Source organism: Hippocampus comes, unplaced genomic scaffold (assembly GCF_001891065.2).
Source record: "Hippocampus comes isolate QL1 unplaced genomic scaffold, H_comes_QL1_v1.1 scaffold44, whole genome shotgun sequence".
Lineage (NCBI taxonomy): Eukaryota > Metazoa > Chordata > Actinopteri > Syngnathiformes > Syngnathidae > Hippocampus > Hippocampus comes.
The window spans coordinates 1,289,108-1,309,661 of NW_017805546.1; the positions used below are offsets into that span (position 1 = coordinate 1,289,108).

The 20,554-nt window shown below is 44.5% G+C and overlaps 2 protein-coding genes across 2 annotated transcripts; one reads left to right on the top strand and one right to left on the bottom strand.

The window, feature by feature from the left end:
• Positions 1-3,886: 3,886 nt before the first annotated feature.
• On the bottom strand, positions 3,887-14,902 carry rtf2 (replication termination factor 2). Its single transcript, XM_019879450.1, has 9 exons — positions 14,747-14,902; positions 14,393-14,487; positions 13,821-13,914; positions 13,599-13,738; positions 12,985-13,063; positions 6,990-7,100; positions 6,442-6,496; positions 4,591-4,656; positions 3,887-4,455 (listed from the first exon to the last, which is right to left on the bottom strand). The coding sequence occupies exons 1-9, from the start codon at positions 14,813-14,815 to the stop codon at positions 4,253-4,255; spliced, it is 912 nt and encodes a 303-aa protein (XP_019735009.1). The 5' UTR covers positions 14,816-14,902; the 3' UTR covers positions 3,887-4,252.
• gcnt7 (glucosaminyl (N-acetyl) transferase family member 7) lies at positions 9,515-12,286 on the top strand. Its single transcript, XM_019879449.1, has 4 exons — positions 9,515-9,797; positions 9,905-10,637; positions 11,445-11,540; positions 11,994-12,286. Exons 1-4 carry the CDS (start codon positions 9,588-9,590, stop codon positions 12,218-12,220), a joined length of 1,266 nt encoding a protein of 421 aa, XP_019735008.1. The 5' UTR covers positions 9,515-9,587; the 3' UTR covers positions 12,221-12,286.
• Positions 14,903-20,554: the final 5,652 nt, after the last annotated feature.

Genomic DNA, 20,554 nt, shown 5'->3' on the forward strand with positions numbered 1-20,554 from the left:
ATGATAAAAACAGTTAACATCAACTCAAACCATTTGCCAATCGAATAACTGTCATTTTCACTTGCTGCTTCACAATTGGAAATATTGTTCGTGTCTTTTTCGTATAGTGTACTAAGTGTTCTTTAAATTATATGTCAATGATTTTTTTATTTCAGGATATATTGGTGTCAAAGTTGTACGCCTTAATTATCTGTCTATGGCGCGTTTCGAGATACTGTACAACGTGGGTTCGTGCAATTGATCGAAATTCAGCAAAATCGTCGGTCTGAGAGCCTGAGAGCGATAAAATAACGAGCATTCACGTTGTTTTAAAGACGGACTCGGTGCTGGTTAAGAGACTGCTGAAAAAGCTGCAATACGCCCGAGGGGAGCGAAAGCATGCAAGCATTACTCACCAACCACGAAGCTCCTTGAGCTCATTTGCATTTCTGGTGGAGTGCGGCAAGGTCCGACATGATTTGAAGCTTGGCCTTGCAGACCTTTTTTTCCAAAACGCATTATGTTGGATTTAAAAACGTCCAAAGTGCTGCACGTGTGCACGATGAAATCAGCCTTAAAAGGCTCTTCCAAACCGGTTCAGATTCTAATTTGGGAGAGAACAGCCGGTGTCGAACTATGCATACAACCCTGCATGCATGCATGCATGGGAACTGCAAAGATGCTCGAGATTAACTCAAGTGCGAGCTGATTAAAATGTTATTTTACGTCAGAGTGGACTGAGGGGCGACTTAAAGACATTTAATCACGCTTGACCTCACGTTTTGAACGCCAGTCGTTGCACGCGTGTGTGTGTGTGTGTGTGTGTGTGTGTGTGTGTGTTGTGAGTGAGGCCTTTCACGACATTTTGAATATCCATAATCCATAAAAAAATACATAGAGGATGGCTGCGTCTTATTTTCAAGTAGCCCTTTCATGCATAAATAATAAATAATAATAAATTGTTTCTTTTTGTTGTTATCAAATACCACACTCGGTAATAATGGAGAAAAACGAGCATAAAGAGATCTGTTGACTAAAACGCACGTGCACGTATTTTAAATGCGATTATGATTCTTTTTTTTTTTTTTTTTTTTTTAGGCTATGTTATTCTTATTATCATAGTGGCGATTTTAAGTATAACGGCTGCTGCGGATTAGAAATCACTGCTAGATTACGTTGCGACGATTTCACAACGGCATCGTTCCTGAGCAAAATAATTGTATTTCATTCATTCATTCATTAAAAAAAAAAAGTAGGCTATGCACTTTTTTTTTAAACAAAGAAAGCGATACTTAAAAGATCATTAAACGCACACTCATAAACAGCTCAATTACTTTGGAGGTTAAAAAAAAAATCAAAATTCAAATGCTAATTCGAAATTTTTTTTAAAAAAGATTTTAAAAAAGTGAATCGGAGTCATTTGACGTCACTCACCCTCCAGTCGATCCTGTCCAGCACAGACATCTGCAAGGCTCCGGTCTCGGCCAGTGAGTGAAACACACGCGATCTTCACATGCTTGCAGCTCGCTCGTCACCTGCTCACTCGCACTGCGCATGCGCCGCCCACGAGCACAACACACCTGAGAAAGCAAAATCCAAAACATCGATTCCCCACGATTCCCAATATTTCGTTGCGCGTGTGTATATGATTTTCGTTGTTTTTATAATCTTTAAACCAAGCATATTCCATTTATTCCCAGATATAGAAAGCTTGTAACTTGACAATGGTCAGTCATATGTATCAATATAATTTTGGATGACTAATATCAGTCATATGATGCATGAATTGTCTTTTATTAATCCGGAAAAAAAAGTAGGCCATCACATTGGGTGAAATCACTCGCAGGGAAATTTCAAGATGAGGTCGCTTCAACATCTACCACCCCCTCAAAAAACCGCATCGCCTCGGGGTGACCCAAAGAATCCGCTTTCAAAAGCCAAGCAGGCTTTTTTTTTCCTCCTTTCTTTTTTTAAAGCACCAAAAACTCCTCCTGTTATCTGATCTTGCAAATACGTTGGCTGATGAACACATCAAAGTGTCGTCACCACGCTCGGCTATTGGGTGTCCTCGAGAAAGAAAAAAAGCAGCTTACTTCAGTGAACGCGCCAAACTGTAACATCATTTATACGTAATTGACAAATTGCACTGGAAATGACGCCAGGAACAAAAGGAATGTTAAAAATCGATTTGAGTTACTACGGTAATGGTAAGGTATATGTGCTCTCAAATAGTGTGCTGTTACCGCATAGTGTATGTTTGTTATCCTGCAGGGCAAACCGAATATCAGTTTGAGCCCAAAGGTCAGTCGAAAGATTCTGAGGATGGTTCCTTTCAGGGGGCAAAAGATTATCGATTCAGTAGTTTCCTGTTTATTGCCAGCCCCCTTCCTGAAAAAAAAACCAACACTTAGAAATGCAGCCGTTGCCTCTTATTGATTCAATATTATTGTTTTTTTTTTTCAGTTTAAAATTATGAATAGACATAAACATGATTGATAAACGTAGACAATAGAATAATTACTGGATCGTTAACGTTTGGATGTCATTGTTTTATTTGCTGAAAAAAATTTGTATAAATCCCACGGCAGTGTGTTTTACGTGTCTTGTTAGGGCGTTTCAATTTGGCCTGCAGGATGAATTTGAAAGTTAAAAAAAAAGTACTGTAGCGACCCTAATCAAAACGTTTAATTGGAAGAGAAAACCAAAGGGTGCAGGTGGCAGGCTGTGTGTGTGTGTGTGTGTGTGTGTGTGTGTGTGTTGGTTATTTAGTCTGTCGTTGGGGATAAACGGCTCGGATGATGAGATGGATGGGATGGATTGAGGGGGACCTATTTTTCACCAAGGACACAGTGCGGCAGCTGCAGACTAAAAACAAGCCACTACTGACCTCTTGTGGTTGTATTTGCACAATGCGAGTTAGCGCTCAACGGATTTCACCGTTCAGTACAACTTTCATCACGAGGGCCGCAAAAAAAAAAAGAATTCATTTATTCATAAGCAGCATATGCTATTGCGGTTGCAAATCAAACAATTTTGTTCATGGGCCGCAAACCACCCAGTAGATGTTTATTCATCTCTCTAAAAAAACAAGTGAATTTCATATTACGCTCACATTTACTTGCGACTTTTCTGACACAGAAAGTAAGGGCTGTACGTGACATTATTTGGACATTTGCTAACCCGAGAGCAACAAAATGCAACCAATACAAACGACGCATCACCTTGTTCAAGGATGGTACACAAAAAGATACCGAGCGATGAATCTAGCTGCGGTGTGGTCGAAAAGGTCGCACGTGGGCCCGCTAGCATTGGAAATATCGGTGACCATGTTGTGAAAGATGAGATAATCTGAAAGCATTCGCTCACCTGCCGTGACTTGCGCACAAAGTGACACTTCTTTCCGAATCCACTTTCCCTTTCCAGCTAAAAGTCGTCCGTGAAGGCTTTTCACAAAGGTCATGGCAAAGAAGCGCCTTGGTGAGCTCACACTCGCACAGTAACTTGACATCGGACGTGACCCCTTTGACGGCATCCTAGAAAATCACAATGACCCATGTGGTGCTTGGCTGCTATCCACGTTTGTGGCACCTGACACAGAATAGCAAAAGTCGGTGTATAATTAATGGCCATGATTTGAGAGGAAATTTTATCTATCTATCTATCTATCTATCTATCTATCTATCTATCTATCTATCTATCTATCTATCTATCTATCTATCTATCGAGAGCGAGAGAGAGAGAGAGAGAGAGAGAGAGAGAGAGACATTAAACATTTTTTTCCCCATTTAAAAAGCCGAAAAACCAGCAAATTTGTGAAACCACAGATGCTGAGTACACAGAGCTCCACGGTAGTGCATAAACAGGGTGTTACATATTGGATACACACAATGACAAATCGAATTCAGCAAGGTTTTTTTCCCCCTTTAGTTTACTCCAAAAAGTATTTTTTTTCAGATCGAAATGCGAGTCAAGACAGGTGAGCGAACACGGAGTAATATCATGTATGTGCTGTCGGAAAAAAGGGGGGGGCACTGAAGCTTGGGCAATGCGGTTATTGAGGAAAGCAGAAGAAAGCAAAACACTCCTTGCATAATTCTCAAAGCACCTGGATGGGGGGCGGAGGAAGGGATTCGCGTGTGAGCAGCCTGGGGATCCATTAAAACTGTCAACAACACATAAAGAAAAAACACGGAGGTGCCGGGCAACACGCTTGGACCGAGTTGACGTGCAGCCGCACAGGTGCCGGCGAAGGTCGCGTCCGTGTGTGCGAGAGCTAGAAGTGGTATGGCGTGTGGGTGACCCAATTGGAGGTTTGCTCTTTGGTGCGCTTGGCGGAGCTGTGAGTGGTGAAGATGGACTTGAAGGCTTCCGACTTCTCCTCCATCTCTTGGATGGATCGCTTGGAGGCGACCGACGAAGGCCCGCCGCCGTTGACGGCGCTGGAGAGGCGCGAGGCTCCCGAGCCGCCCGCCTGATCTGAGCGGGCGAAGAAAGGCCCCAAAAATCAAAAGAAAGAAAGAAATAGTGATGAGATGCTGCAGAGGAAGCAAAAACGCGGATTTTGAATTGGATAGAGCCAATAGAACAGTTTGAAATTTCACATGTCGCTACCTGATTGGCTGCTTTCGCCTCCATTTTCCAGTGAGCACTTTTGCACCTTGTCCATTTGTGTGTCATCTGCAGAATGTAAAGAAACACAACAAATGTTTCTTCTTCTTCTTCAAACAGCGACACCTTGAGACAAGGGGGTGAGCCGGGCTTGCGAGTTTTGAAATACGAGCCGTGATTTGATGATTTACTGCTCAGTGGAGGCAGTGAACTTAACACGCGCCGTTTGACAAAAAGTCATTTGTTCTTCCTTCAAGATGTTTATTGCCACTAATGTTAAAAAATAGACGCAAACGGGAAGGGCTCCTTAACAATGTCAGATTTTCTTATGAATTAAGAAGCCAAATCCACTCGTTTTTCTCCATCTCCGTCATTTGAAACTGACGTCATAATAGCTCAGGGCTGAGGGTAACGACCAATCACGGCTCACCTCTTTTCTGAGTTTGGTCATGTGACATTCGGAAGCTGAGCCGTGATGCACGACACAATAGAAAGCAGAGTCAATAGTCGCGTGAGCGATAAGAGACAATGAGGGATGAGAAATAATAACAGAAGTTAGCACTCGATTGAGCTTGGACCTCCACCAACACAAAACGTTCCTTATTGTGATGCGCAAGTACCATAGTGGCCACCTGCCTCCATACTTGGAAAAATCCTGAAAAACAAGCTTCCTGTTCCCAGCCAGACCCCGCCAAAAAGATGCGCAAATAAGTGTACAAAAAAACAAAAGTGCTGATAAATGTATTCAAGTTTTTTTATACAGACATGTAGAGCCTCAATTCAATCTGATGTGTTGCGAAAGCCACAATTAAAAAAAGGTCAAGAGTAGCGTGAGCTAAAAAGAAGCCATACGCCTGCAGGAAGAGGAAGCGGCGCACACGTGGCCACGTTCCACTGAAACTCTCTTTGTGATTGGAGCTAAGCAAATAAACTGCAGGTGTTTGGCAGTCGAGAGCCAAACAGGAAACCACAGTGGCGGCGGCGCGGAGGAGCAGCGAGGCCTCTGAACTCAAACACTACTCTCTTTATCTTCTTACCTGATATGTTCGTTTTGCTCGCTATTATAAAACTAGCGCGGCTCAAGCTCCTTGCAGACAAATTGCCTGCGCGTTTTTACATACTTGGCCAACAACGACAACTCTGATTCTGAACTTTCGAGCGCGAGCAAGCACAGTATTGATATTGATGCGGAAATGATGAGCGTGGTGTTAGGTCAGGGTGCGGTCGGTTTGTTGAAAGGCATTTGAATGCATCAATGTAATGGCCCGTCAAAAGCCAACCCCAAATGAGCATGGAAAATTGTTTGCGGCTTTTTTGCAAATGTGGACACAACGTGAATTTGAGCTTCTGATTTAAGGCTCTGTTCCCACTGCAGCTCATTTCCGATTTTTTTGACACGTATCAGGTTTTTCTTTTTTTTGCGCAGTATGAATTAAGATATCCTTTATTTATCCCACAATCTTGCTGCTGTAGACTGTAAATTTCCCCAGTGTGGTACAATTTTGGATTTTTTTTTTTCCAATTGCAACCCGGGCCTCTTTTTTTCAGTAAGAGTTTATAAATGGGACAGGTATGCGACATGTCTGCAGTATGACGGTTCAACCGCAGGCATCCGACATACGTCATCGAAAGCCCAATGTGCGTCTCCACGTGGGCGGGGTAGAGTGCTCGGCTTGGGGGACTACGACTGACAAGGATGTTAAAAAGCGATTTGTTTGTACCCCACTTCTCACTGTCTTTGTCAGATTGGTCAACTCCCCCCCCCACCCCTTTTTATTTATTGATTATTATTATTTTTTTAAAGACAAACAGGGTGAAAATGCAGCATGGGCCGTTTGCTTGTTTCACACAAACCTTTTGACTGTGATGGAGTGGACACACTTTCAGCAGCTTTGCTCTTCTTTGATTTCTATTTAAAACACACACACACACACACAAACACACACACACAAAATGCATTCATTAGCAACCAGACTACAGACAGTATACATTTTAGTACTGTACGCAATCAAATATTTTTACAACAGGGAATTCTACCGATTATCCCGTCAGATAACAATTGACTTTTCATTATTGCTATGGCCGGTTTTAATCCAGCAGGAGGTCTCTGTGCCAACCGTGACCTCTTAAGAAGAAACAAACTTCATTCAAGTTGGACAGAAATGCCCTCAACCCATTTTACTGGCCCCTCGTGGTTTTGTTGTTGACAATTCTAACCGCAAACTTTTGTCACGCTCGGACCTGGCTACACCACTGGAAATTAAAAAGTTACGAACAAAAAAAAATCTGCGGCCCAAAGGAAGAAGTACATTGAATAAGCTAACGCTGTCTTGTGTAGGCGAGCACTGTGTCATGTGTGTAAGTCAATTGTGCTTTGTTTCTGGATGTGATGTGGAGGTCACCTTAGTTTTGGCTTTGGCTCGCCTCTCCTCCATGTTCTCCCTCAGCTTTTCCACCTCCTCCTTTGTCCCGTTGAGCACGACGATGTCCGCACTCTGAAAGGGGTCGCCGCACTGAATCCCACACAAAGGGCACAGGACAGACACAGGCCATGTTACACCAACAACAGACAGTCGACACACAAATTCCACGGAAGAATATCTTATTGTAAACCTTGTGCATGAAACCAAGCGCAACACGTTGCTGAAAACATCCAGAAAAGCGCAGCGGCACTTGCCAAATAATTCCGCATCCTTTTGTTTTATCTTCAAAACCCCGCCAGAGATACAATAGAACAAACGCGGGTCCGGGAAGTGCAACATTACATGCGGCGAACTGATAAGTGTTAGAATGCGGTCTGGCTCAGAAGACGGCGAGACAAATCCGTCGTCCAACACAAATATGGCAGCTCAGAGTAACCGGCGGGAGGGCAGGGCCGCTTTCTATTGTGTCCCAGGAACACGGGCCCGCTGGGTGTCAACTGTTGCCATGTGCTCTGTGCAACACAGGAGGGATCATGTCAGAAGCTGAGCAAGCACCAAACAAACTCCGGGCCGCAGACAGACAGACCGGTGCGGCCGTCATCAACGGATTGGCAGCGACCTCCGAAGCGGAGAGGCAGCGGGACTGATGACACGGGTGCCTCGAACTTGAACTAAACGGAAAACCAACATCTGAGGGGGGGGAAAATGGAAAGTCGTGAGTAGGCGACCATGTGTGGGATGATTGGATGAAGGGATTGTGTGCGAGTGTGTACGCACGAGGTGTCACTGTGTGTCGGGCGTCGGTAACCAAGCAGGGACTATTATCTTGATCTCGGGGGTGGGGGCAGACAAGTGCGTGAGCTCATGTAAAGAGAGAACGTTCCATCCCGCTGTTAACCATCGCAGCCAAGAACGACCGTGACTCAAACCTGCGACATGTCGACTAGATCGACTGCTGCTTCAGATTTGTCTTTTTTTTTTTTTTTTTAACCTTGAATGGACAACTCATGAGTTGCCTTGGTGATGAGGAAAGTCAGCTGTCCTGTCTGAGGTAACATTTTCCCCACATTCTTACATCTCAAACTGAAAAAAAAAAAAAAAAAGAGTCCATGACATGTGAGATTGTTTTATTGACGCCAAACGCTTGCCCGGTAGGCATGGTGCTCGGATTTTGACTTGCAAATTAAGTCCCCCTGAGTACCGGTATGTCAAATTACTGCCCGCTCTTATGGGAATGGAAGCCCAAACAGGATGAAATTCGTTCATATCAACTTGTATTGTCTGACTTGGCACGGCATTTGTATTTTAAGTTGCAGTGTGGCATTTCATTGATTGGCTAGTGTTGGGGGAGGGATGGCCTTTCTCTTCCACCTCGTGTTCGTTAATTTCGGACGGTGAGGATGTTGGCTATCCAAATACAGGCTGGTAAGCTTTTATTCGCAGAATATCGTCCGGGCACCAATTAGTTACAGACAAATGGCTGCGGTGGTCACAAGTGCAAAGGTACAAGGGATTCACAACATATTTATATCACCGGAAGGGCGGTACCGAAATTTATGGTGTGGCATCGGAACTTTGGTTTCTTCTGAACCGATTCTTAGCTTTCATCAACTGGCGCATCTCGGTGCTCTGTGCGTCTCCCTCCAGAAAGGAGTGTACCAATATTAACTGATGATTGCTTCAAGGACGCGAAGTTTTGCTGCGGGCATGGGAAAGTTATACAGCATTACTAAATATGGGCAGAAGACACACAAAAGCACATTACAATTAAACATAAATGCGTGACAACAAAATTATTGTCACAGAAAACTCAGTGAAAAAATAAATAAATACAACTTAATCTCAATTCCTTTGTTTCCTTCCCTTAAAGCAAAATAATTGGTGATCACCTTTCTCAACACCCGTGTGAGTGTTTTTTATTTTTATGTTTTGTTTTTTCTTTTCTCTTGCAATTGTGAATCAACAAACAAACGCACTGGTCTGGCCGGCCGCGCTCCTGTTTAGCAGTTAAATAGCAATTAAATTACAGCGCATTCTCTGTTTTATCCAAATTGTTTGTTTTAAAACAAGTATTCCTTAGTTTAGTATCCGCACATTATTTTAGTATACATTTTTAAAAACATATATTGTGGCAGTCATAAGGAGCACACACGATTGACTGTAAACACGTCTTTATTCCACGACTGCCGACAAGTGGATCTATTCTGAACAAGGACAGAATAGTGTCCGCCATAATATTTATTAAAAGAAAAATAAATAAAAGTCCGCGAGAGAGTAGCCCGACCCGAACCTGTTTTACTTCCGCATTCCTGTCGTTTTGGTCCGGCGCAGAAATTGCACGTGTGACCGCAAGTGGAACTGCTCCCTGCGCCGGAGCTGTCACGCTCAGCGGCTTTGCACGTGTGACCGCTCCACAAAATTTGCTCCGGTGTAAAATATATCGCAACAAAATATTTCGGTGCAGCGTCGAACCAAATGTGTGCCGTGTGAACAGGGCTATACTTGACCTTCTTCGAGAGCCCTCACGAGGCTTGTTCCAATTTGGCTTTGCAGTTTCTGTGGCAAGGCGCAGTCAAGATGAGAACAAGGTCTATCGTGTGCCAGTTTGGCTGGCTCAAATGCAGCTTCTTGCTGTGCCTTGTGATGAGCGCCAGCATCTTTTGGGTTCTCCACTTGAAGGAGTCGCCCGCCCCGATGCTAACGCCGTGCCGCCCCTTCTCTGACCAGTGTCGAGATGCTCTTCCTGATGCCGACGCATGGATAAAATTGCACCGGCTTGACTGCCAGGTACGGCTGTGATCTCTAAGCTAATTGATACTTGGAGGTTTCTTACGACATCAAATGTTATCCGAGTTCTCGTCCCGATACTCAACGCGCGTTTCCCCTCTCGACAGGTCCAAAGGTACGTTACGAACAAGAAGCTTCAGTGCTCAAATCTGATGCGAGACCTTCACTTCGTCACGAGAGCTCTGAGCCACGAGGAGGAGGAGTACCCACTGGCATTCATCTTGACCGTTCACAAAGAGCTGGAGCTTTTGGTACGGCTGCTGCGGGCCATTTACGCGCCCCAAAATGTCTACTGCATTCACGTGGATGCAAAGGCGCCACAGGAGTATCGGGCAGCGGTGCAGAATCTGGTGGGCTGTTTTAAAAACGTCTTCCTGTCCAGCCGCAGCGAGACAGTGACCTACGCTGGCTTCTCGCGCCTGAAGGCGGACTTGAACTGCATGGCGGATTTGGCCACGTCCGAGGTCGGCTGGAGGAAGGTGCTCAATCTGTGCGGGCAGGACTTCCCGCTCAAGAGCAACCTGGAATTGGTGCGCCATTTGCAGAGTAAGGAGTGGCGGGACAGGAACATGACGCCGGGGATTAAGCAGCCGGCGTATTTTCGAAGACGGACAAAATTCCGACACAGGGAGATCGGTTCGCGCGTCGCTGTCATCGGAGGGAACAAAGACCCGCCTCCTCACAACCTCGAAATATACTTTGGGTCCGCCTACTACGCACTCACGAGAGGTTTTGTCAACTTTGTTCTTGAGAGCCCCAAAGCCCGTGACCTCCTGGAGTGGTCCAGAGACACGTACAGTCCAGATGAGCACTACTGGGTGACGCTCAATCACGTCAGAGGTAAACAAGAATGCGTATCAGGTATCCAAGTACGGATTAGGGGAGGGCGATGACATACAATGCCAAGTGACAAATTGAAGTTGACCCAGGAACTTCATGGGATGTCTTTATTTATCCCTATTTATGAAGGTGTGTCGTGATTCAAACCGCCGAACTGCGAGGCAGACATGCTTCCCACCAGCCAACTGTCGTGCCCATAGTTGAGCGATAACTTTTAACGTTTAGTTCATGCAATGCAAACATAAGACTTAAAAGCTGCAGTGCGCGGCTTCGGTTGCTAGCCCAGAACTCTGCATTGCAACACTTTTGAGATTGACAAAGGCCAGCGGTGCCAAACTCATTTTCGTCGCGGGCCACGTTGCAGTCGTGGCTTCTCTCACAGAGGGCGGTGATTTCTGTGACAGCATAGAAATGTTCAAGCACCCTATCGGATCGTCACTTCCAGGCAGTCATTTCGGGCACGTCCCTTTCAGTGCGCCGGCGCTAACCGCAAAAACGACTCTCTTGGCTTTGGTTCAGTCACAAATTGGATCAAAACATCGTGACACACATCGCTGCGTGTTTCAATGCCCTCTCCGCGATTTCTCTAGTAGCTATTGTAGGAGTCTTGGCATCAAGGCATCAATCGTAGACGATAACAAAATGGAGTCCTGAAGATTTTACTGTTAAAAACAGAGCCGATGTGACCTCCACCAATTAGATGTCATCCAATTCAAAGGCGACCTAAAGTTTGGTGTCACGGTGATGAGATCTGTTCAGCTTCCGCAATCTGACCCACTCTGCCCGGTTCTCTGTTCCATCTAAAAGAGGCACCAGGCAGCAACATGGATGGTGGCTGGGAAGGAGGCATCCGGGCTATCAAGTGGGAGGATCAAATAGGAAAGGCGCACGACGGCTGCAACGGTAATATGACTTTTTTTTTTTTTTTGGGTTCTATTTTGGGCGGATTCGTTTCTTGAAACTGACTTGTCTGCTATCACGGAAAAAGGAGATGGCCAACTGGGGGCAGTATAATACAGACATACAAATAAACAGCTATCACAACTACTCGGTCTGCTTTTCTGCGTAGGTTCAAGAAAACACTCCTGAGAGTATTGTCATATATCATCATGTAGTCGCGAAAGAAAATATATCGATATCTTAAGTCAAAATGCTGCTTGTTGAGATGCGAGTTGAGCTGAGCTCCTTACCACAATACAGTGCTTGCCTCCCACATTTTCTGGCGCTCATTACGAATGCCCAAAAAATTATTCCCGGGTCTGAAAACACTCATAGGACGGGTCAGTCGTATCACAAGCTCCAAGTGTAGTCGATTTGATCTGCATTAGAGCAAAAACGCCTCCTCTTCTTTTCTAGGTCGTTATGTGCGCTCAATCTGCATCTACGGAGTCAAGGACCTGCCGTGGCTCATTAGGACCAATCACATGTTTGCCAACAAGTTTGAGAACGACTTCCTGCCGGAGGCACTGGACTGTCTGGAGCAGTGGCACAGGAACAAGTTGCTGAGCAACGCCAGCGTTCCCATCGAGTCGTCATGGCTGCTGGCCACACCAAACGACAGTCACCATGACATCGCGGCGTGAGACGCTGTCCCCGGGGGGTGACAAACGCAGGAACTGAAGGGGTGATGCGCTCATTTGCCTTGAGCATTGCTTATGATGGTTTCAGGGAACTTCTTGTTCAGTGTACTTTTACTAAATTGGAAGGTTGCCTGCTTCGAAAGCGGACTATGTTGCACATACAGCACATTTGACAATAAAGTTGTACTTGACTTGACAACACTTGTTTTGCTAATAAACGCCGCTAGTTAGCAATTAGCACTGGCTCGTAGGCGACGCTCTTTAATTAAAGACACACGTTTGCTGATGCGTGCGTGAAACAATTTAGGGAGGAATGCAAAAGTGGAACATGTAAGGTTTCAAGCAGTAGTGTTGCGACCCCGTCTTTCGCGTGAGAGTAAACACACGTTTATTTGCTCTTAAGCCATAGGGCGTACTTTCTTTCCAGTTCGGGAACAAAGCTCACATATCGCCAACAGCTGCTCTTTCACTGCAAAACGGCTTCCCTTGTGTGTGCGCGTCACTTCGGTGTCTATATATGTGTGTGTGTGTGTGTATATACATATAAAATTCATAAATTCATGGCATTGTTCTCAAAGAGTCGAAACTTAAACCTACGCAGTTATACTTAAGAATGCATTCGAATCCAGTATAACCATCTGACCAAATGATACGTGTTGCTGCAAACGCCGGATGCATGTACATTTCTGTTTGATGGGTGTTTTGTTTTTTAACGCATATTCTAAATTGCAAAATGTCATCCGCTACAAAGGGGAAGTTGCATTTACCTTGTGGCAGATTTCGGTCTTGACTTCCTTGAGGGCACGGTCAGAGAAGACACAACCACACGTGCGCAGGTAACAGAACCTGACAACACAAACAATATTGGCAAATTTAGATGGCGTGCATCCCGCCATTTCCATTTCAAGTGAGACTCTGCGATGCAGACGCAAATTGCACGTAATAAAACCCAGAAGCATCAACGCCAGGCAATGCCAACGGAAGTGAATGATGACAATAATACATGGGCTGATTGACCTCACCTCAATATCACACCACTGGCATCCAATATTTTGCTTATTTAAGGATGGTTAGATACAATATATTTAATTATCAGAATAGTTTCGAATTTTACGTGTTTGTGTTGTTTGTGCAGACTCCGGTGTAGATGCTGTAAATCTTCGATGGGTGTATTTTGATGACGCAAACCTCATGTCGACAAATAGCCGATCGATGCGTTTAAGTAGCCCTCACATTGGCAGACGCTCAACATGATGGAAGAGGCTAATAGACTGAGATACAAGTCCCTGCTTTGTTTTCTTTGCACTGCCATCACGTATCTTCCACTTGTGCCACAGATCGGACTTGAAGCGTGAATCTGACTTCAGCTCGTTTTCCTTACCTGTGCTTGCCATTCATCTCGAGTCCAACAACGGGGCAAATAAACATTCCACAATGGATGTCCTCGTATCTGTCTCCTTTTGTGTTGCTTCTCTCACCCCCCCACTCTGGGTTATCGGTCAGGTTAAGTTCTCTGATGTCCTGCAGAAAGAGGTGGACAAAATGATGCCAAAAAGGGTAGTAAAGCTCAGCAAATGAGGAACTAGACAAAGCCTAAACATACCTTGGTTCCGCGGATGTGCGTTACAGCATCAGTGTTGGGCCTCTCAGCAGATTTATCCAGAAGGTACTCAATGACAGCATCTTTGTTATAAAGCCTACAAAAATACAATCACTTTGTCTTCAGTGGACTCAATGTGCACATTTTAGCGCTGTAGTTGTGTGTGTGTGTGATTTTTTTTTTTTTTATGACGCCTCATTGGCCGGTGCATCCTTGGATTATTCTGTATGTAGCAGGCGACAGAAAATAGAAAGACTGATGCAGGCTATACGAAAGAATAACATGTAAAGTAGTAAATGATATACTGCAGTTGTAATTTATGTATTTAAATATCCTCCACTGCTCAATATCATTTGGAATGAATAAAATTAAGAATGTTAAGTTCTATCTTTTGTCATCTTTCGTTCCAGACTTTTCGGTGGTAATGGAGGTTTTTGCAGTGGTATATGGTTTCAGGATTGGTATCGAGGTGATGCTGTGCCTTAACACAGGAACAGCATCAACTGCCAAAAATCTGAAATTTGGTATTGTGACAACACTCCGTATTGATGAACAAATACGAGGACATCACTGACCTTCCCAGTTCGCAGGCAACGATTGGACGTCTGAGTTTCTCCTGACTTAGGGCACAGTGTTTCCATTTGGCGGCCAACTCTGCATTTTTGTCAACCTACGGGGGATTTGGAAGACCACTTTCAATAGTCACACAACAAATTGAATGGACGCGCTCAAATCCGGTTGATGATGACGCCTAAATCACACTACGAAAGATAAACAAACCAAAAATTAAGCCAAGTACGTCAATTGCTTCCGATAGGACAGCAACGGCAAAAAGCATGTTGACGTTCGGCACTAGCTAACTAGCAGTTAGCAACCTGGCAATGTTTGTATACGTAAGCGACTGGTTAAAAAGAAGACGCGGAGCCAACCTTCTCAACTTTCTTGGGACCTTTCACCAACTCGTGTCTTTTAGGAATAGTTCCACCATCACATCCCATTTTGGCAGGAGAGTGGAGAAGTTTGAAATATGTCGTCGAAAATGTCAAATCTGGGAAAAACAATACACTGGGACACTTCCTGAATTGAAACGGATATCCGGCTACTTCTTCTTCTTCTTATCATTTCTTGGGCAGTTGGTAAACAACGAAATGGTGCATTTTCGCCACCTACTGGTTAATTGCGTGGACCAGAATATCAAATCCGAACAGTCTGCTCTGTTTCCTGTTGATTTTAAAAGCCGAATACAACCAAAGGTACATTTTTTGGACCAATGTGTTCACGACAAAAAAAGGAGCTCATAAAAGTTGAATTCAGGAGTTGATCGAGGCATTTTCCAAAGGTGTTCTTGATAATAACCAAAATCATATAATAATTAATTGGTACAAAGCTGTGACATTGCACTCTAATTTTTTTCTTCATCATGCGAGTAGAGTGGCATTTTGAATAAAAATTGCGGAACATCCGTGATTTGCCTTTTTTCTTCCAAGATGATTTTTTAAAATGATCAGCATCCAGGTAAGATGATTCCCTTATCAATGGCTTTATTTAAAATAATTATTTTATTTTATCTGGAAGATTGAGTCGTGGAAAACTGTGTATATATGTACTTTTACTGACCTACATCACAATATCTGCTTTTATCTGACATAAGCATCTGTTCTTCAATTTAACTCATTCGCTGTCAGCCCAGTTAAAATGGATTTTTGCTTATATAGTAGCTGTCGATCGCAGTGAGTTGAGTACAGAGTACTTTTGCCACCTCTGCAAATCTGTCAAGTCAGTACCTGTCGCTACACAATCTGTATTTACGACAGCACAACATGAAAACTTATCTTAGAATACTGTACCTGCTCAAAATGTAGTTGCACAAAGTTTCTGTCGTCGGTGTTGTGAGTGATCATTTCATACTTTCACAAAGTCTGCACATAAGTGCGTGTGACGTCACATCACGTGAGGTGACCTGCATCGCTTGGTCAATGATGTTGAGCTGTTCTTCTCCTCGGGCACTAACCTCCTTTACCCGCACAAATCACTGAGGGCTCCACACATTCCTTGCGTTTCTCAAGTGCTGTCTGTCAGCACCTTCTTCCACTAAAGAGACACTGACAGCCATTAATTATCACACAGGCTGAACGAAGGGCATCGCCGTCTGCTGTGTCTCTGTGTTATACGTCTCGTGCACACACTCGTGGAGGGATAACACCTGGCCTCCATTGGCCTTCATCATGTTTGACAAATGAGTCTAAATGTTTTGTCCTCTGGGAGAATCCAATCACCATTAAGTCTGCTCACTCAGCAGGCTCCAGACTCTGAAACTTGCAAAAGTGGCAGGGCATGGAAAGCTGATTGAGCTTTTTTTTCATGATCATACGAGTGTGCTGAATTGTACATGTGCTAATATGCTTCTCACCCTTTCACAAGTACGAGCACGAGAACCAGGTGGGCATTTGTGGTAGCCCCCTATTGGGCAGGCAGGACCTTTTATTTCAGCCCCATTCTGGCCCCCTGTCGTATGGTGTCCCACAGGGTTCCATTTTGGGGTCCGTCCTGTTTCCATTGTTTTAGCTGCCCCTAGGTTCCAGTTTTTGAAAAATTTGGATTTTCTTTCACTGCTATGTGGATGACAGTTATAATTTCTGTCCCATTAAACAAAACAAAAAAGACACTGTTCCCTCAAAGCCACTTTTGTCTTGTCTGGACGAAATCAAAGCCTTGATGGAATTAAACTTCTAAAACTTCAACGAAAAGAAAGTTATGGTGATTGGTCCCAGTGGCCCTAAAAATATCTTTCGTCATTTGGGTTTTAAATTGGACAATGATTTTAAAATTCCACTGGTAAATTGGTGCTGTTATTAATTCAAGCTTTAATGTTTCTTTTATCTTAGGCACCAAGGCTTACTCCTTCCACCGTCAAGCTGCTGAAATTCGTATTTGTTCAGCTGCATTTACCTCGGTGAAAATATGAAGGTCCACTCGCTATCTCCACCCATCTCGCGGTGACCTGTTGCTGCTCTCTCTTAGAAATTACACAACCGCGTGTTTTGTGCAGTCCAGTACGTTCGGCTCGGCAGCCAGGTGGCCATCAGGTGACACTTTTACTGGTCACTGCGAGGATAATTTTGACACGGCCGATTGCTGTTGACTTAAAGATACATATAACGCGCATGCACACACACACACACACACACACACACACACACACACACACACACACACACACACACACTCCTTCTCCTTTCACCTGTAGCCACGCATGTCTTCAGGTGTACATTTACTATCCAGGTGTGAAAGCAAGGTCCTTTGTAGTTCATCTGAAATCTGCGTGGTGACAGATGCACGGCTATAACCTAAGTCGAGAGTGTGCATGTGGAGGTAAGGTGACTGGCATCCTCCATCTCAGCATGCAGAGAAGAAGTTACGGCAGGTAACGCCCCCATCAACATTCTGAAACACCTTGTCACTGTCACTCTTGAGACATTCCTTTTTCTCGCTCGGATCAATCCTAATCTCTTCTGTCCAGGCTGGGATAAACGTTGCCCTAAAAGCCTCGAGATGGGGGCTTTAGATTTATTTGCGTATTGAACTCAAAAGGCCCAGCCAGTTTACTTGGACGAGTGCGATATACAGACCTGTTTGAAATTCACATTTGTTATGTCAGAAAGTTCAACAGGGGACTCGGTGCGGGCTTTGTTTGACTTTTGACTCGCGTCCAGTTCAAGTCTGCCATTATTCCAAACTTAGCAAAGTCCGCCTTATACACGAGAACGGAAGGGTCTGTTTTCAAAAAATGCAAATATGAATTGCATTGGAGGCGAGGCCATGTTCATTTGTGCCTTTTGCAGCTGTCACGGGACGGAATTACTGTTTATTCTGCATTATTTTTACAGATAATTTCAAAGATACCAAAAGTACAATGAGGTTTACACATATTGATGATGTAATAAAAGCATGCAACCATCCATTTTCTATCATGCGTATGCTCTCAAGGGTCAGGAGTGAGCTTGTGCCGACGCCAGCTGACTTTGGGCCAGAGGCAGGTGACGCTCTGGACTTGTCGCCAGATCATCACAGCGCCCGTCACTCACTTCACACTTCTGGACAATTTGGTGTCTTCTAACCTGGCGGGCATGTTTTTCCTTGGTGAAAAATGAACACTCGCCTGGCGATTTGAAAGAAATTGGTGAACGGGGCACCGTGACATTTTTGACGCATTTCAGTCCATATCATAGTTTAAAGGTCTGCAACTGTCAAATTAGACTAGAGTTGGTGAAAATATGCCTTTCTGGCCCTCTTTTGCGAGTCAAGTTTGCTTGTGGCTTATTCTCTCAAGTCCCTTTTTGTGTGCATAAGTGTGTGAATTCCTGTGGCAAATCCAGCCTCCAAACAAAGATGTTTTTCGTATTAAACGAAATTGCCCCCAAGTATTCAGTCTGATTGCTGTTCATTGCTTTGCTTACTCTTCTCATAGTTTGTCGGTTTCACTCAGAAAATGGGCTGAGGAAGCAACCAGAAGGGAAGGCTTGTCATGCTTGTTGGTCAAACTCAATTCAAAAATCAACATCTGTATTGCAGGGTTTGGTTATTGTAGAATGTCCATTGACCATTTACCATGAATATCTTGATATTATTTGTCATCACAATAGCAGTGTAATGTGCAATGTGAGTTGTAAACGCTTGTGACAACATGTCATGTTTTGTGCACGGTAGAGGACTCAAAAGTAGGGGGCACTGGACAAAAATCCTTGCAGCGGCACTCTGGAAAAACTACATCTAAAAGACGAACAAGGTCCTGAAAAGATCCAAACTGTCAGTAACAACAAAACACAAGCAAATAAAAGACACCACTATGACAAATAAAACAACATGACAGCAACAGGCACAAATCAACACGACAGACTGACATTGTCAGTAACGATCCGACAGAAAGTGGTCGGCGTGGCGGTCCTTTAGTAAGCAGGCGATGATGAAGCTGATGACAATGACAAACAGGTGCGGCTCTGGAGGAAACGCCCTCCGATCCCGCCAACTCAAAGAACAAAATAAACACAACCATGACATAGCATTAGAAAAACATACCGTAATATTAGGGCGGTGAACGGCGACCGTGATGCGCCCGTGCCGTGCTGGAAATAGACCAGCCGTTCAGGAAAATCAAGGCAATGTACCAAAATTCCCAATGGCCACCACGGCCCTGCCCAATATGAATCATTTCTTTTCAGCTCTATTTTGCCTTTGAGTCTTGCATTTTGCTCCTCCCGCTTGCATTTACACTCATGGAGCCACCACATTACACTTGTCAATAAGAGCGCAGATCCATGCATATGGCACAAGCAGCGAACGCACTGCTGAAAACAGCAAATCACTCCCTCCAATGTCAATAACGAAAACTGATCATGGTAATCCGCGGCTTAGTTTTTGGCTTTGAAATGATGGCGCTCATTTGAAATGTGATGGCGGGACTTCCACCCTTGCTTGGAAGTCACTGAGCTTCACTCATGTTCGTGCACACTGTGTTTTATTACCATTATATTATTAAGGAAAAGCATCCGTGCGCACCGCTCCAATTGTTTCTCTGAGTGTGGCAACAAAGGAGCAAAGATACCAGAGAAAGAAAGCTGAGAGGGATAAGATGGAGGGTGCGTGGGGGGAAGGGGGAGGGAGGTGGGAAAGCTGGAGGAGAAAGTAGTGCAACTGTCATCACAAACAAGAACCATCTGTCTCATTTGTGTAACTTGTTTTCTTTTAATATGAGAACTATGCCTGAGAAGATCTCGGAGTTTGAGAGGGGCCAAGGAGAAGGCTGGTTTAAAGCCAGTCTTATTCTGGAGTCTGAGCAGTTGGCATTAATATCCAGCCAACCTGCACTGTTAACCCTTCAAATGCCGCATGGCTGTTCAAGCGAGTCAAATACGGCTCGCTTGTGCTTGGCTGTGTGGGACTTCTTGGTTTTGGCTTGAGCACAGAAACACGGGTGCCACCTCTCAAGTGGAACGAGGGTCATGAAGTGAAGACATCCACTATAGCAAGGGAGTGAAGAAAGTTTCACACACGGCGGAGGAAACGGTTTTCACAGTAGTCAAATGTGCTCGTGGACCGGTGTGCGAGCAAGCCGTGCTGCAAGAAGCTTTGCTTTGTTGGCGGCTGTGTAAAATTGACTGAGGACTCGAATGTAAAGTGCGACCGAGAAATATTTAATTGATATTTTTTTCCCGTGTCTGTCAACGCATCTGCAAGATTATTTTAACATACTGGATGACAAGCTTGATTTATCAAACAATCAAAACATGAGATCACGCGCGAATTGCCGCATCTGTTCCGGCCCCATGTGAGGTGTGAGCGCGCCATTGTTAAAAGTAATGAAAAGAGCCACCTGGGTGTCAAATTGAGTCGGCTGTGTTCACACCCACAACGGCGCAAAGTGTCCTTTTTTTTTATTTTAAATGCTCTGGCTTGCGCACACCTGGGAAATGACACACACACACACACACACGCACACACACACACACACTTTCCCAATCAGTGAGGCCACCACATCTTATGTAGGCCATCTTGGTGGCTTAATGAAGGACAGAGCCGAGCTGTTGCTGTTGTCGCAGACATACTTACCGCAGTGGGGGACCGCAATGGAACCAATGAAATTCAAAGTTATTGTGGAATATCGTGTGTGTGTGTGTGTGTGTGTGTGTGTGTGTGTGTGTGTGTGTGTGTGCGCGTGTGTGTGTGTGTGTGTGTGTGTG